This window comes from Dryobates pubescens, chromosome 22 (assembly GCF_014839835.1).
Source record: "Dryobates pubescens isolate bDryPub1 chromosome 22, bDryPub1.pri, whole genome shotgun sequence".
NCBI classification, from domain to species: Eukaryota; Metazoa; Chordata; class Aves; order Piciformes; family Picidae; genus Dryobates; species Dryobates pubescens.
In genome coordinates, this window is record NC_071633.1 from 353,743 (window position 1) to 367,288 (window position 13,546).

General features: G+C 52.1%; 1 protein-coding gene across 1 annotated transcript in view; it reads right to left on the reverse strand.

Annotated features, from left to right (window-relative positions):
• Window positions 1-503: 503 nt before the first annotated feature.
• The window catches only part of PPP6R3 (protein phosphatase 6 regulatory subunit 3), a 60,903-nt gene continuing 47,860 nt past the window's right edge, over window positions 504-13,546 (reverse strand). Inside the window, exons 19-25 of the mRNA XM_054171987.1 lie at window positions 12,966-13,084; window positions 11,458-11,611; window positions 9,471-9,577; window positions 8,459-8,606; window positions 5,721-5,738; window positions 5,299-5,421; window positions 504-753 (exon numbers count right to left, since the gene is read on the reverse strand). Of these exons, the coding sequence (XP_054027962.1) occupies window positions 705-753; window positions 5,299-5,421; window positions 5,721-5,738; window positions 8,459-8,606; window positions 9,471-9,577; window positions 11,458-11,611; window positions 12,966-13,084 (718 nt within the window). The 3' untranslated portion in view covers window positions 504-704. The remainder of the gene's footprint in view (window positions 754-5,298; window positions 5,422-5,720; window positions 5,739-8,458; window positions 8,607-9,470; window positions 9,578-11,457; window positions 11,612-12,965; window positions 13,085-13,546) is intronic.

Genomic DNA, 13,546 nt, shown 5'->3' on the forward strand with positions numbered 1-13,546 from the left:
ACGTTATGGCTTTACAGGAACATCGATTTGTCAACTAAGTCGTAGCAATAAATACTTAAAACCTCTACCCATAGACTTAACATTTCTGATCTGGCTTTTAAACAATACAGGAGAAAACAATTACCCATTAAAAAACCTCTTGTAAAATGCTGAACACCAAAGAAAGGAAAACAACAGGAAAAAAAAACCCTTCTGGAGATCACTTTTGTCAGCTAGAAGGACCGAAAAGAACAGCTGGAGGGCAGCTCAGAAGATGAACTGCGTCTTGTTTGCTGCTTTGCTTTTGGACAAGGTGAAAAACGTATGAAAACTGCTAAACGCTTTGGTCACACTAATCAGCAAATAGTTATGTCTCAAATACATTACATTTCTGTATTCACTTCTTTTTTCTTATAAAACTATTCTTACAGCCGCTTGAGCTCTAGTAACAGTACAGCCGGGGCCGCGCCGAGCCGGGGCCGCGCCGGGCCGGGGCGCTGCTGCGGGGCCGCGCCGGGGGCGGGGCAGGCTCCGGGGCTCCTCGCAGCATCTTTACACTTAGGAATTTCTGTACAATATCTTAAAATCTAGAATAGAAAGGTTGCTGGTCCTGATCCCTTGTGAAATTAGTGCAGCAGTGGCTGGCTTCAACAGGGGCTAGATGAAATCCAACCAAGCCCTGGAGAATCAGTTCGTGTTGCTCAGCCCGGGCAGGGGCAGCGCCATCATACAGGGCCGTTGGCAGACGCCTCCAGGGGGCTGTGCTGGTCAGGCCTGCAGGGCAGAGACATGGAAAGAGCTGTAACCAGAGTGCACAGACACACAGCATGGGCTGGGCTGGAAGGGAGCTCCAGAGTTCAGCCAGCCCAAGCCCTGCACTCAGCAGGGACATCCTCCTCTGCAGCAGGCTGCCCAGAGCCCTCTCCAGCCTCCCCTGGAACAGCTCCAGGGATGGAGCCTCAGCCACCTCCCTGGGCAGCCTGCTGCAGGGTTCCAGCAGCCTCCTGGGGCAGAACTTGTTCCTCACATCCAATCTCAATCTGCTCTGCTCTGCTTTGAAGCCATTGCCCCAGGGCCTGTCCCTGCAGCCCTTTGGGGACAGTCTCTCTGCAGCCTTCTTGTAGCCCCTCCAGGTCCTGGAAGGTCACTATTAGGCCTCCCCAGAGCTTGCATTTCTCCAGGCTGAACACCCCCATCTCCCTCAGCCTGCCCTTGCAGCACAGCTGCTCCAATCCCCTGATCATTTCTGTGGCCTCCTCTGGACCCTCTCCATCAGCTCCAGGCCCTTCCTGTGTTGAGGGCTCCAGCCCTGGCCCCAGCCCTGCAGGTGAGGTCTCTCCAGGGCAGAGCAGAGGGGCAGGATCCTCTCTCCAGCTCTGGCCACACTGCTTTGGCTGCAGCCCAGGCTGCCCTTGGCCTTCTGTGCTGCAAGCTCACACTGCCTGCTCATATCCAGCAGATCCTCCTGGATCCAGAGCTCCAGATGTGGTCTCAGCAGAGTGGAGCAGAGGACTGGCTGGAGAGCAGCCCTGGAGGAAAGGCCTTGGGGGTGCTGGGGGAGGAGAAGCTCAGCAGGAGCCAGCAGGGAGCACTTGCAGCCCAGAGAGCCAAGCAGAGCCTGGGCTGCAGCAGCAGAAGTGTGGCCAGCAGGGCCAGGGAGGGGATTCTGCCCCTCTGCTCCACTCTGCTGAGACCACAGCTGCAGCTCTGGGGCCAGCTCTGGAGCCTCTGTGCCAGGAAGGATCTGGAGGTGCTGGAAGGTGTCCAGAGCAGGGCCAGGAGGAGGAGCAGAGGGCTGGAGCTGCTCTGCTCTGGAGACAGCCTGAGAGAGTTGGGGTTGTGCAGGCTGGAGAGGAGAAGGCTCCCAGGAGACCTTCTGGTGGCCTTCCAGGATCTGCAGGGGGCTGCAAGCAAGCTGGGGAGGGACTTCTGAGGGTGTCAGGGAGGGATAGGAGTGAGGGGGATGGAGCAGAACTAGAAGTGGGGAGATTGAGACTGAATGTGAGGAAGAAGTTGTTGCCCAGGAGGGTGGTGAGAGCCTGGCACAGGCTGCCCAGGGAGGTGCTGGAAGCCTCCTGCCTGGAGGTGTTTGCAGCCAGGCTGGAGGTGGCTGTGAGCAACCTGCTGTGGTGTGAGGTGTCCCTGCCCATGGCAGGGGGTTGGGACTGGCTGAGCCTTGAGCTCCCTTCCAACCCTGACAGTTCTATGATTCTCATTTTGGACCCTTCTGGTTAGGTACAACCCTCAGCCCCAGCCCAACACCCCTGGCCCAAGCTACAGCTCCTCTGGTAACATGTTTGTCCCATTATTTCCCCAGTCCAGCACTGCTGAGTCCTTATGGCCTAATTAAGCACAGCCCTTGACCTGAGCACACCCCTGAAGAGTGTCTCCTCCCCATTAACTGAGCTACCAAGTGGTCTCTGGAGATGCCACATCTCCTCAGGAGAATCACTAACAGAAAGCACTGCAGATGCTGCTCCAAATCAAGGCAGCAGTTGTGCCAGGAGTACTTAAGGCTGCACTTCCAAACAAGCAGCTGAGACAACAGGAAAAACCCACACACGACCCCCAGCCAAAACAAACAGACCACCCCAGCCGGGCCTCTGGCTGCTGAGCCCCTGGAACAAGGGACAGGAGACAGCAGACAAGGCAGAGGCAGAACGAGGCACAGAGAGAACACTGCAGGGAAGCCGGGAGGGAAAGCAAGGAGGGCTGCAAGGACAGCAGGGCTGACAAGCAGCCAGCAACAAGGCACTGCCTGGAAACAGCCCACAGCAGAGCAGGGATCCAGCAGAGACCACAGCTGCTGGCCCCAGCCAGAGATCCCCTCAGGAAACTCTCACTAGCCCCAAGGGCACAATGATGTTTGTGTTGATGTAACACCACCCCCCGTGTGGGGACCTGCCCCCAGCCCCTGCAGCCTCACCCCACCCCCCGTGTGGGGACCTGCCCCCAGTCCCCTGCAGCCTCACCCCACCCCCCGTGTGGGGACCTGCCCCCAGTCCCCTGCAGCCTCACCCCACCCCCCGTGTGGGGACCTGCCCCCAGCCCCTGCAGCCTCACCCCACCCCCTGTGTGGGGACCTGCCCCCAGCCCCTGCAGCCTCACCCCACCCCCCGTGTGGGGACCTGCCCCCAGTCCCCTGCAGCCTCACCCCACCCCCCGTGTGGGGACCTGCCCCCAGTCCCCTGCAGCCTCACCCCACCCCCTGTGTGGGGACCTGGCCCCAGTCCCCTGCAGCCTCACCCCACCCCCCGTGTGGGGACCTGCCCCCAGCCCCTGCAGCCTCACCCTACCCCCCTGTGGGGACCTGCCCCCAGCCCCCTGCAGCCAGCTGGGGGGTGGAAGGAGCTCCTGCATCTCCAAAGCAACCCAACCAAGCAGGAGCTCCGGGAGCCCTCTGCTGCCTCCCAGCCGTGTCTGCAGCCACCCCTCCTCCCTGCCCCGGAGGGCTCAGCAGCACTAAGGGCACTGTGCCCCCAGAGAGAGCAGAGGCTGTGAACTGATCTGTGGCTTTCCCAGCACACAGGGTTGGGTTTTTGTGAGCAGAATCCACGTCCTGGTCAAATGGATGGGATTCACACCCTCTGGCTCGCAGGAGCGGCAGCAGTGTGTGTGTAACAGCCAGGACCAGAGGTAAGAGACAGCTCAGATGGGATGACAAACAGACCTGAACTTGTCAAAGCTGACTCACCTTGCCTAGGCTGCACACAGTGCAACCAGCACGGGCTGAGGAGTTCTGGGCTGTGTGCAGAGCTATGCTCCAACTCTTGGTGATTTGTTTGGTCTTCCCTGCCAACCACAAGTACAGCCCAGCAGCCCTAAAACCATTGCTGCTGCCACAGCACTTGCCTGAGAAATCCCCCACTTCTCTGATAGTCATTTAAAACCTACTGAAGTCAAGAGACCACAGCTTCAAGCTATCAGAACACAGATTCAGAGAAATCTGTGTGCTTAGGTGTACTCCCAACTCTGATTTTCTAGATCACCCTTACCCTGCAAGGCAAAAGTGCCTCCTGGAGCTCCTTTTCATCAAGCAAACTGCTGTCTGCCTTCAGAACATGCTCCCACTCCCCAGCAAGAAGGCAGCATGCACATCCCTGGCATACCCTGCAGCAAAAGGAGCAGCCCCTATGGATTACTCAGGGTTTAGTCAGCACACATTCAGGTGTTCCACTCACAGGAGTCTTCTCCAAGACAGCACAGCTCCTCTGGGCACCCCTGAATGACAGCCAAAGGGAATGGCAGCATACCACCCTTTGCCTTCCCACCAGGAAACAGACCTGTGGGACTGTACCTGATGCCCAACAAGCCATGAGCTCTGCTAGGGAAGCAGCCAGCTCCTGCTAGATTTTTGAGTACTTATGAATGCCCAAGCTGCAGAGCAAGCTCATCACTGGGTACTGCCTTTAAAGGTGAAATCTCCTCACCTGCTTCAAGCTCTTTGTTGTGTTAGGCTTTCAAGACCAAGACGAATCCAGGTCTGACAGCAGTCTATAAGCTAGCTCAGATACAAGCCTGCATGAACCATGTCTGACACCTGGTGATTCATGTCACTCCATGTGCAGACCTGGAGATGATTATGTCCCCACACCACTGTAACCAGGGAGGCAAGAAAGCCCCAGATGCACTTCAGCAGGCAAGAAAAGAACTGCCTAATGTCTTCGTGCAGAAAGCAAAATGCAGGAGAAACACCAATGCAAGATCAGCTGTCTGTGGTGGTGGTCCCCTCAAACTCTCTCCTGAATTACTCCAGGGCTGCACTAGTAGCCAAGTTGCCTAAAGCAAGCTCAGCTTTTCCTCCCTCCATGCTGAGCAATGCAGGCTGCTCCAGGCTGCTGGCAAAATTCTAAACAAATTGATGCACTTGATAAAGTCTTCTCCAAACCCACCAGAAGTCTTCAGTGCCACCTGATGAGGACAAGGCTGCAAACAGGACCTGATTCCCAATCAAACAAGCAGGACTCAAGGCACCATTCCTGCCCCACACAGCTGCATCAGTGGACTCCCCACAGAGCACAGGGTGAGAAGCTGGCAACCCCTAACCTGTGGCACTTCTCAGGACAACTCAAACTTACTCCCCCTGCTTTTTTATAACCATGTAACTCCCTACTGTAACACCCCACAAACCAGAACAGGGAAGACAACAGTACAAGGCAGCTCAAGTGTTAGCAGCTTGAGTCTGGAAACCAGGGACAGCAGAAACGCCATCAGCAAGAGGCAAGCACAGGTTCAGCCCGGGCTGAGCTCCCAGCAACTCCCTTCAGACCAATCCTATCAGCAAAACATGCAAGCCACCACTACAAGGAGTGCAGTTACCTCTGATCTGGACTGTTGCTAGCAGGCTGCAGAGCTGAAGGAGTCTCTTCTGCAACCTCTGTGTTCTCTTCTACTACATATTTACAAGAAGGATCTTGCGAGGTAGACAGTTTTCCTTCCTCACTAGGAAAGACAAAAGAGCAAAGAAGTTATTTCAGTTGAGTTTCCTTGCAGGGCAGTGTCAGGAAAGTGGAGCCAGGGCTGGATTTCACATGCAGATGGGTTTGAAAAGATGACTGCAACATGAAGAGCAAGCACAGGGTTTCAGACTTTACAAGCACCTGACACTGATGGTGCTCAATCCACCGGGACTGAGCCCCAGGGCAGGAGACAGCACTCACAAGGGAGATGAGAAGGGGAATGAGGGATGTGTGATGCCTGGGGCAGTGGCAGGGCCAGCCAGGACCCTGGGCTGTACATACCGATAGGATTTCAACACTCTGAAGCCAGAAGTATGCAAAAATGGAAGAAAGTATAAAAGAAATTCAAGATCCCCTCAGAAACTGGGTTAACAAAGTCTGTCCATCAAACATAGCAGCAGGGGCACCAACTCATCAGCATCTTTACTAAGCCCCTGCTAAGTGCACAGGGAAATGTCAGCTGGGGGTTATGTGGTGCTACAAGTGCAGCCCAACCCATTCACTGAGCTTCCTCTGGGAGACCAAGCCCAGGAGATCAGGGACAAGGCAGCAGGCTCACAGCCAATGTCCTGATGCGAGCAGGCAGCCTCAGCGAGCGGCAGCAAACCCTCCTGGTTTGCCTCAAAATCAAAGCTCTTCTGCCTCTTTCACCCTCTGCCACCCCAGCCACACCCTTCTGAAGGTACTGAAATACAAATGTGACCATATACCTGCAAGAAAGGGTTACAAGGGAGCTCTGAAGCAGACACCACCACCAATCTTACACCTCTGTGGCAACAAAGCTAGTTCTGCAGCAAGTCAGGAACATTTTAAGGGCACTCTCCTCTGCCGATTTGTCTTCCTATAGTTCTCCTTTCAATGGATCCTTTAAATGTCAAGGAATCTCTCTCCCATTCTCCTCCTGCCTGCAGAGCCTGTAAAAATACTGTCTTTTGCATGGCACTCTCTCATCAAGGTCCAGTTTTCCCCATCTGACCTCCTCATCTCCTCTGCTTTGCTGCTCTCTGTGTTTGTTGAAGACAAAGCAGTTGTCACCACCACCACCACCAGAACTGGCCTCCTCCTCTCTTCACCCTTGGAAAAGGGGCAGCCTGGTGCTTTGCAGCTTTCCACACATCAGCTGTGCTCACTGTGCTCTTCCTCCCCTCACTGGTTATTTTCAGCAGTATCCATTTCCTGCTGGCAGGCACTGTACAGAGCTCAGGTCTGGCAGCATCCCCTCCCCAGGTGCAGAGGCTGGGGCAGGACCTCCTCCCACTCTTCTGGCTGTCCCTTAGTCTAGACTTTCTTTTCCCAGCATTATTTTAGGTAGTTATTCCAAAGGAAATGATACTTTTCAATCCCATTTCTTGTTTCACCATATTCAGAAGTCAGTTTAAAGAAAGCCATGTGAGCACTGGCTCAGTACAATGCCACATCCCTCCAGCAGAGTGGAGCACTCCCTATAGTCAAGAACTCACCTTTCAGCCTCCTACACTTTCCTCATCTCCCCTTTCCAAATCAAGATGCCAGAGTCCCCACTGCTAGAGGTTTAAGATGCAATTGGGCAGTGCTAGATGGTCTCACCTGGGCTTCCTTCCCCATCAGAAGCTGAGCCAGATGATCTTTTGCCATCCCGTCTGACCTGAGCAATTCCACATTCTCTTGCTGTGTCATTTTAACTACAAGAACTGAACTGCCTCCAGGTGATGCCTCCTCCTGTTAGCTTTTGCACCAGTGTCAGTAGCTACAGAACTTTAAAGCATGTGTGAAGTAAAGCAGTGTCAGGAGAAAGGTAAAAGCCATCAGGCCTGACCACAGGTGGGTCACTAAATCTGACTGTGATCATCTAACACAATAGGAATGCAGATCACATAAAACTGTTCTCCAAGACTCAGAATCATTTATTGGGTCAGCAAGGCACTATGGCTCCATGCCACACCAGTCTGCACTCACTCACAATCCTCCCCCCAGCTGCTCTGCTTCCATTTGCTAACAACAGCCATTTGATCTGTAAGCCATAAATGCTCCCTCCTGAGAAGAGCAGAACTTCAGTCAGGTGCCAAAGGGGATCAGAGTTACCATTTACTGCTTCAGTAGTCACCAGGATGGCAGCAAGAGCAGCTGACAGCTGTTGTGTTTTGTCTCCTGCAGTCACTCACCTACTACCCCAAGAAGGGCAAGGTAACAGGAGAAGCTTTTTCCTACCAGGAAAGACTGGAAGTTTTTTAAGCAGCTTCCAAGGCACATGGACAATCTCTTTCTGCACTAGGGAATGATTCTGGAAGAATGAGCAGAAGGTTGCATGCCACAATGCTAACAGCGTTTGTTAAGGCTGGGGAGAAGGGGAAGAACACATCAGCTCCAACAAAGGCAAAAGCATTTCTGCAGGTCAGGCCGTTTGCAGCCTGTTTCCCTACACAAAGCTTTAATACTCAACAAAGGCACAACTGGATTAGTGAGTTGATGATCACAAGATCTTCAGCAGGTGAGCTCCAACAGACAAACAGGGAGGGTGCTTTATTCCCATAAAAGGATCAGCATTGACACACAGAATCCTAGGGAATCAAACACGGTCAGAGTTACTCCTGAACCAAACCCCTGATACCAGAGGATGCCACAGCTCAGGAATTTCCTCTGCCAGTTGTCCCAGAACTCAAGTGTGCCACCCATCTGATGCCATCCATACACCAAGACTGATCACCCAAATGTCTGATGAGTTACTCTAGGAAGTGGTGCCTGGCTGGACTTCAGCTGGATGAGGAGAACACAATTCCAATCCAAATTCCCAACAACATTTCAAAGGCTCAGCTTTGACATTCATCAGACACTGTACAGAAACAGGAAGGTGCATCAGGGGAAGAAGCCAAGTCAGGCTTCCACTCAAGAGGCCTGGTAAGGACAGGCACCCGTTGTAATAACCAGCCGGAGGTAACTTTACCCAGCAACTCCTCTAGAAGCTTTCTAACTAGAGCCTGAGGAAGCAGCACTGCAGAGCTGGCTGTGGAGAGACAGCGCTCCCAGGGCAGGCAGGCACTCACCTTTTGAAGACAGCCGTTTCAGTTTTAGCATCTACGGTAAGGCTCAGGGTTTCCTTCATGCTGCCGTTCATCACCGTCTCCGTTACCTTGTCCGCGCTCTCCGCGTCGTCCTCGTCAGAGCTGGCCTCCATGGCAACGCTCCCTGGGGCTAGGCACACACGGGCAGTCAGGGCACGGCCGCCCCTGCGGCTACGCCGTCAGGCGACGGCAGCAAAGGAAACCTCTGCACTCTTGCGTGCCCCCAGAATTCTCCCAGAGAGAGGAAGGCAACTTCCTGCAATGGGCAGGGGGCACGGCGGCGGCGCCCGGGGCACGGCGGCGGCGCCCGGGGCACGGCGGCGGCGCCCGGGGCACGGCGGCGGCGCCCGGGGCACGCCATCTGGCTTCAGAAGTCACTCTGCAATGGTTCTGGGTTTTCCTTTCCACGCCATGCAGTGACTTCTGTGGGAAACTACTACTGTGAGATGTCTGCCTGGGGAAGGCTTCAGCAGGGCTACAGCAGTGCAGTCGAATTCCTGACAAGCCCTCAGAGTGCCAACCTGACTCCAAGTTTCCTGTACAGACAAGCCTTTGGGAAGTGGTCTCCCTGGACTCCTCACCTGCACGCCTTGGTCTATTAGCAATATACCAAGAGCTCATTAGCACATGTGCAGGAGAGCAAGTCTGGACACACTGAGGTTGCTGGGCTGCTGCCACATAGGAAGAGGCTAGAGGCTCAGTGCTGCTATAGATGAGGATCCTCAGAGAAGGCACTTGGCTGCTTTGCAATGCTGCCCTGTTCATGCCACGCATGCTTTCAAGAGGTGACAGCAACAGTGGCTCCTGTTGTTAATGGGAAACTTTTCAATGGTGCCCAAACTCTGTGACAAGTAATTGCCATGGCCCAGCAGAACAGCAGCAGAGCCAGATGAGAGGTCTCTGGGATCCTGCATGTTAAAACCTCAGTGAGATCTTTCTTGGCTACAGCTTTTACAACTCCCTCCCTTTGCACTCCTGGCTGCGGTGTACTTACTGTCTAGCTGTGTTGCAAGAGCAGGTGCATTTGCACTCAAGGGATCAATTGGGTCTGTGTTTGTTTCCATTTCCACAGGAGAATTACTTCTTAAGGAATCTTTGGAGCTGCAAATAAAGTAAAAGACCCCAAACTTTAGAAACGTTTCAAAAGAGGATGTAAAGCTCTTCCAAGGGCATTGTCCTGTACCAGAGCTCCATGGAAGCTGAATGGCAGCAAGCTTGTGTGTAGCAGTCTTGGGAACACAGGCAAAAGAGGTTTGGGAATGCAAACTTCCCCAGAACTGAGGAGGGGGAGATGTGGGGCTGGGGGCTCTCTGCCCTTGACTGGGTCTGATGCCAAGCAGGAATGGACATAGCCCTGCTAAACAGGGCACACGAGTACCACCAGCTCCTCACAATGCTTCCAGCACTTTGAACTGGGCTCCTAAATGTACTCCTTGCCATTTGAAAGGTGGTTGTCAACTGCTGAGACCACCACTGCATCCTCCCCTACTGAACCACACACTACACAGCAGAGCCACAAGTTCTTCATTCTGAGGGAACAGAAAAGGCAAGACTTGGCCACTGGGAACACTTCTCAGCACTTACAGAACAACACCTTCTACATTCGCTAATGTGGCAACTCCAAGTCTTCATTTTCCAAGCCCATAATCCTGTTACCAACTTCCCTGCCTGAAGCATGAAGCAATGCTCTGCTTGCTGCTGGGAAGAGCCTGCTTTTAGACCCACGCTGCTCAGTGCTCAGACAGTGGAGAGCCAGGACAAATCTTCCTGGAGAAGGAATCAGTTCCTGACTGCTATTTGGCAACTCAAGCCCTCTAATTCTGATTAGATTCTTGCAGAGTACTTCATTTACTTTTCATGTGGAAAGGAAAGGATGCCAGGCAGTCTCAGAACAGTGCCTAGCAGCCTGACCTGGACTGCACATGGCTTTGCAAGAACCAGTGAAAACAAACCCAGGACAAAACACAGTCCCAAACCTATTTTGTTTTCTAACATCCACGAAACAGCATCATCCCAGACATGTGATGACCTTTACATTCACCAGCCCATGTTCAACCTTGCACTGGGCTCAGTCTACAATAAAGAAATAATAATAAAGAAAATTCCAGTCCAAATTCTGGGCAGAGATCACTCCTGAAGGAGCCAAATATTCTTTAAAAATCTTCTCAGACAACGACTCAAAGATGCAGCTATGCCAGCACAGCCTCTGAGGCAACTCTGAGGCATACGGGAGGCTCTTTGGACACCACATGAACAGATACCACCAGAACATCACCAACACAGCTTGGGAAGAGACAGGCAGCCCGAGGAAACCCTTACTGGTGCCACTGCATTTAGCAGCAGAGAACATGCCCTGAATCACTGACATTCTTACTTCAAAGAGGATGTGACCTCAGAAAGGAGGCCCAGCCACTTTTGCTGGCATAGGTTCTTCTGTACTCCTGTCAGGGGCTTAAGAACTTGGAGGTCTTAAGCATAGAGTCCAGAGGCTAGAGAGGTCCAGGGGTAGACAGAAAGTGTAATCTTCTGTTATTTCATTCCCAGATTGCCTGCATCTCCCCTTTATGAGGGAACAGCACAAGCTGTTGGGCCCCTTCCCTGCACACCTGAGATAAGGGAGCAGGGAGAGGAGGAGTGGAGCCTGCTGCTGCTGGCAAGCTGAAGTTTCAGCTGTGCAGTTGAGGCCTGTGTAGGGAGCTATAGGGAGGCATGGTGGGGAGAGGGGCATTTGAGGCCTGGGTTTTGGTCCAGTTTGGAGGAAGGTTGTGGAAAGCTTTAGGCTCAGTGAGGTAGACTATGGATTGGTGTATGCCTTTGTACTGTGATACACAGCTGTGAACAGTACTTACACTTCCAATTCTTTCCAAATCCTGCGGAGTGTTTTCTTTTACCCCTTTGGGGAGGCATAGAAGAGCCTCCCAAGGAGTAAGTCTCACTCCCTATAAACCCAAGAACATGCCCTGAATCCCTGTCATTCTTACCTCAAGGAGGATGTGAACTCAGAAAAGGAAGCCCAGCCAGTTTCTTTTGCTGGCATAGGTTCTTCTGTACTCCACACATCAGACCCAACAGAATCCAGATTGGCACCGTGTGCAGTCTCCATGGGTACATCAAAGTTAGCTGACCAGTTTGGTGCTGAAAAGCCATCAACAGGGTCATTAGGAACATGCACATGAGGAACATGAGTACACATCTGCCTAACACTGACTCTCTAGATCCACTACAGGAGGAGCAGCACAGCTTGTAAGGAGGCCTTCCAGCACATGCGGGAGAATCCTCCATGCAGTGCCCCAGAGGAGCCTTCCCTCAGCACCAAGCTCTGCCAGCACAGCAGAGTTGTGAAGACAGGCACCCAGAGGATTCCACTGAATAAAGAAGCAAATAAAAATCAATGCAGCTTATCTGCAGAATAACCCCCAGAGACCATACTGCACCACAAGCATCAGCTGGCTTCAAACAGCAACATCTGTTCTTACTTGTCAAAACTGATTTCTATAGCAAAAAACCAACGACCACCCCCCCCAACTCTGAGGAGTTTCCACCCTCTGTTCAGCTTCCTGTGCACACACAGAAAGTGAGCATCTCAGCTCATCTCTGGGCACCCATGCATTAACACCATATCTAATTTTCAGAAAAGCTTAAGGCTTTTTACAACTTCAAATACTTATTGGAACTCTTGCTTTGGGAGCATCTGTGACTTAACAGCATCTAGGTTAGGACAGGGCAATGCTGAAGGCTTCACCTCCCCAGGGGAAATGCAATTCATTAACACTTACATGCAAAAGACAGGCTGAAAAGGAAGCTCTGACTAGCAATTAGAAATTCCAACCCAGGCAGATGCGGGAGGAGACCCACATGGATCAACAGTTGTTTGACACAGAGATGCCAGTGACACTGATCTGACAAAAGGAAAGCAACCCCTTCCCTTTCAGTGCAGCTCCTTACAGCCTAGGTAAACACAGGGCTTTCACCCACAGCCACTGCCAGTGTAACTGAAGCCACTTTGCTCTGCTTTGACTTGCACCTGAAAACTTCTAAACCAGTGGCATCAGCCAAGTTTCCAGGTGTCTTTCATTCACACATGAAACCAGACCAGTGCAGACTCACCTGGCTTCTGTAGGTAAAGGAGCATTGTTAGACTAAATACTTGGCCTGAAAGGCTCCCAGTAAAAATAACAGACTTTAGGTTTAACCACCTATTGGTACTGCAGGCATTCAGGATGTTTAATGATTACATTTCATCCTTCCTTTTCTGATTCCTCCTCCTTTTTTTCCTCTTGAGGAGTAGAAACATGAATATTAGAGACTAAATAAGTGGACTTGACACCTGTAAGGAACTCAAACTTCCCACCATTCACACACTCTGCTGCAAGCAGTCTTTAGAGTGGGAAAGATTACTTGAAGGTAGTTGGAACGAGAAGTGTGAAGGAGGAAAGCTCCTACAAAGACTTTTCTGCAACCCAAAGCAGCTGGCAGGAGAGCTACATACGTTCACTTAAGTCTACTTCCATTTTGTCCTCTGTATTGGTGTGTGACTCAAAGAGGTCTTGCTTGGCTCCATCCTCCTCTTCGGAATCTGTGCTTTCTTCACTGTCCGTACTGCCCGAGCTTGAACACAAAGAGACAGTTTACCTCCTGGGGTTAGCATCAGAACCTGGGCACAGCCAAATGCTCAGGAGGCTGAAGAGCTAGAACTGCTGACAGCTCAAGGTATAATTTGTTAGCTGTTCCTATCCCACTCATTTCTTCCTCAAAGAAACCAAAAACCAAACCCCAAGGTTTAAGGTTTCTCACCTGATCATGTAAAGAGGCTACCTTCCCCCCCACCCCATCTGCAAGTCAAAGGCAAAAGACTGATTCTATTCCTACCATGGGAAAGGGGGCAGAAAAAAGCCAGGATATTGCTAGTCTGTTTGGATGCTTCGTGCTAGAACAGAGCTCTCTTCAGCACCAATCTAGCAAGACAATTTGGTTTACTTTAAAATCCAACACTAAACCTAACAAATGTGTTTTCATCATAAAATCACAGAACAGCCTAGGCTGGAGGAGGCCTTAGAGATCATCTAATGC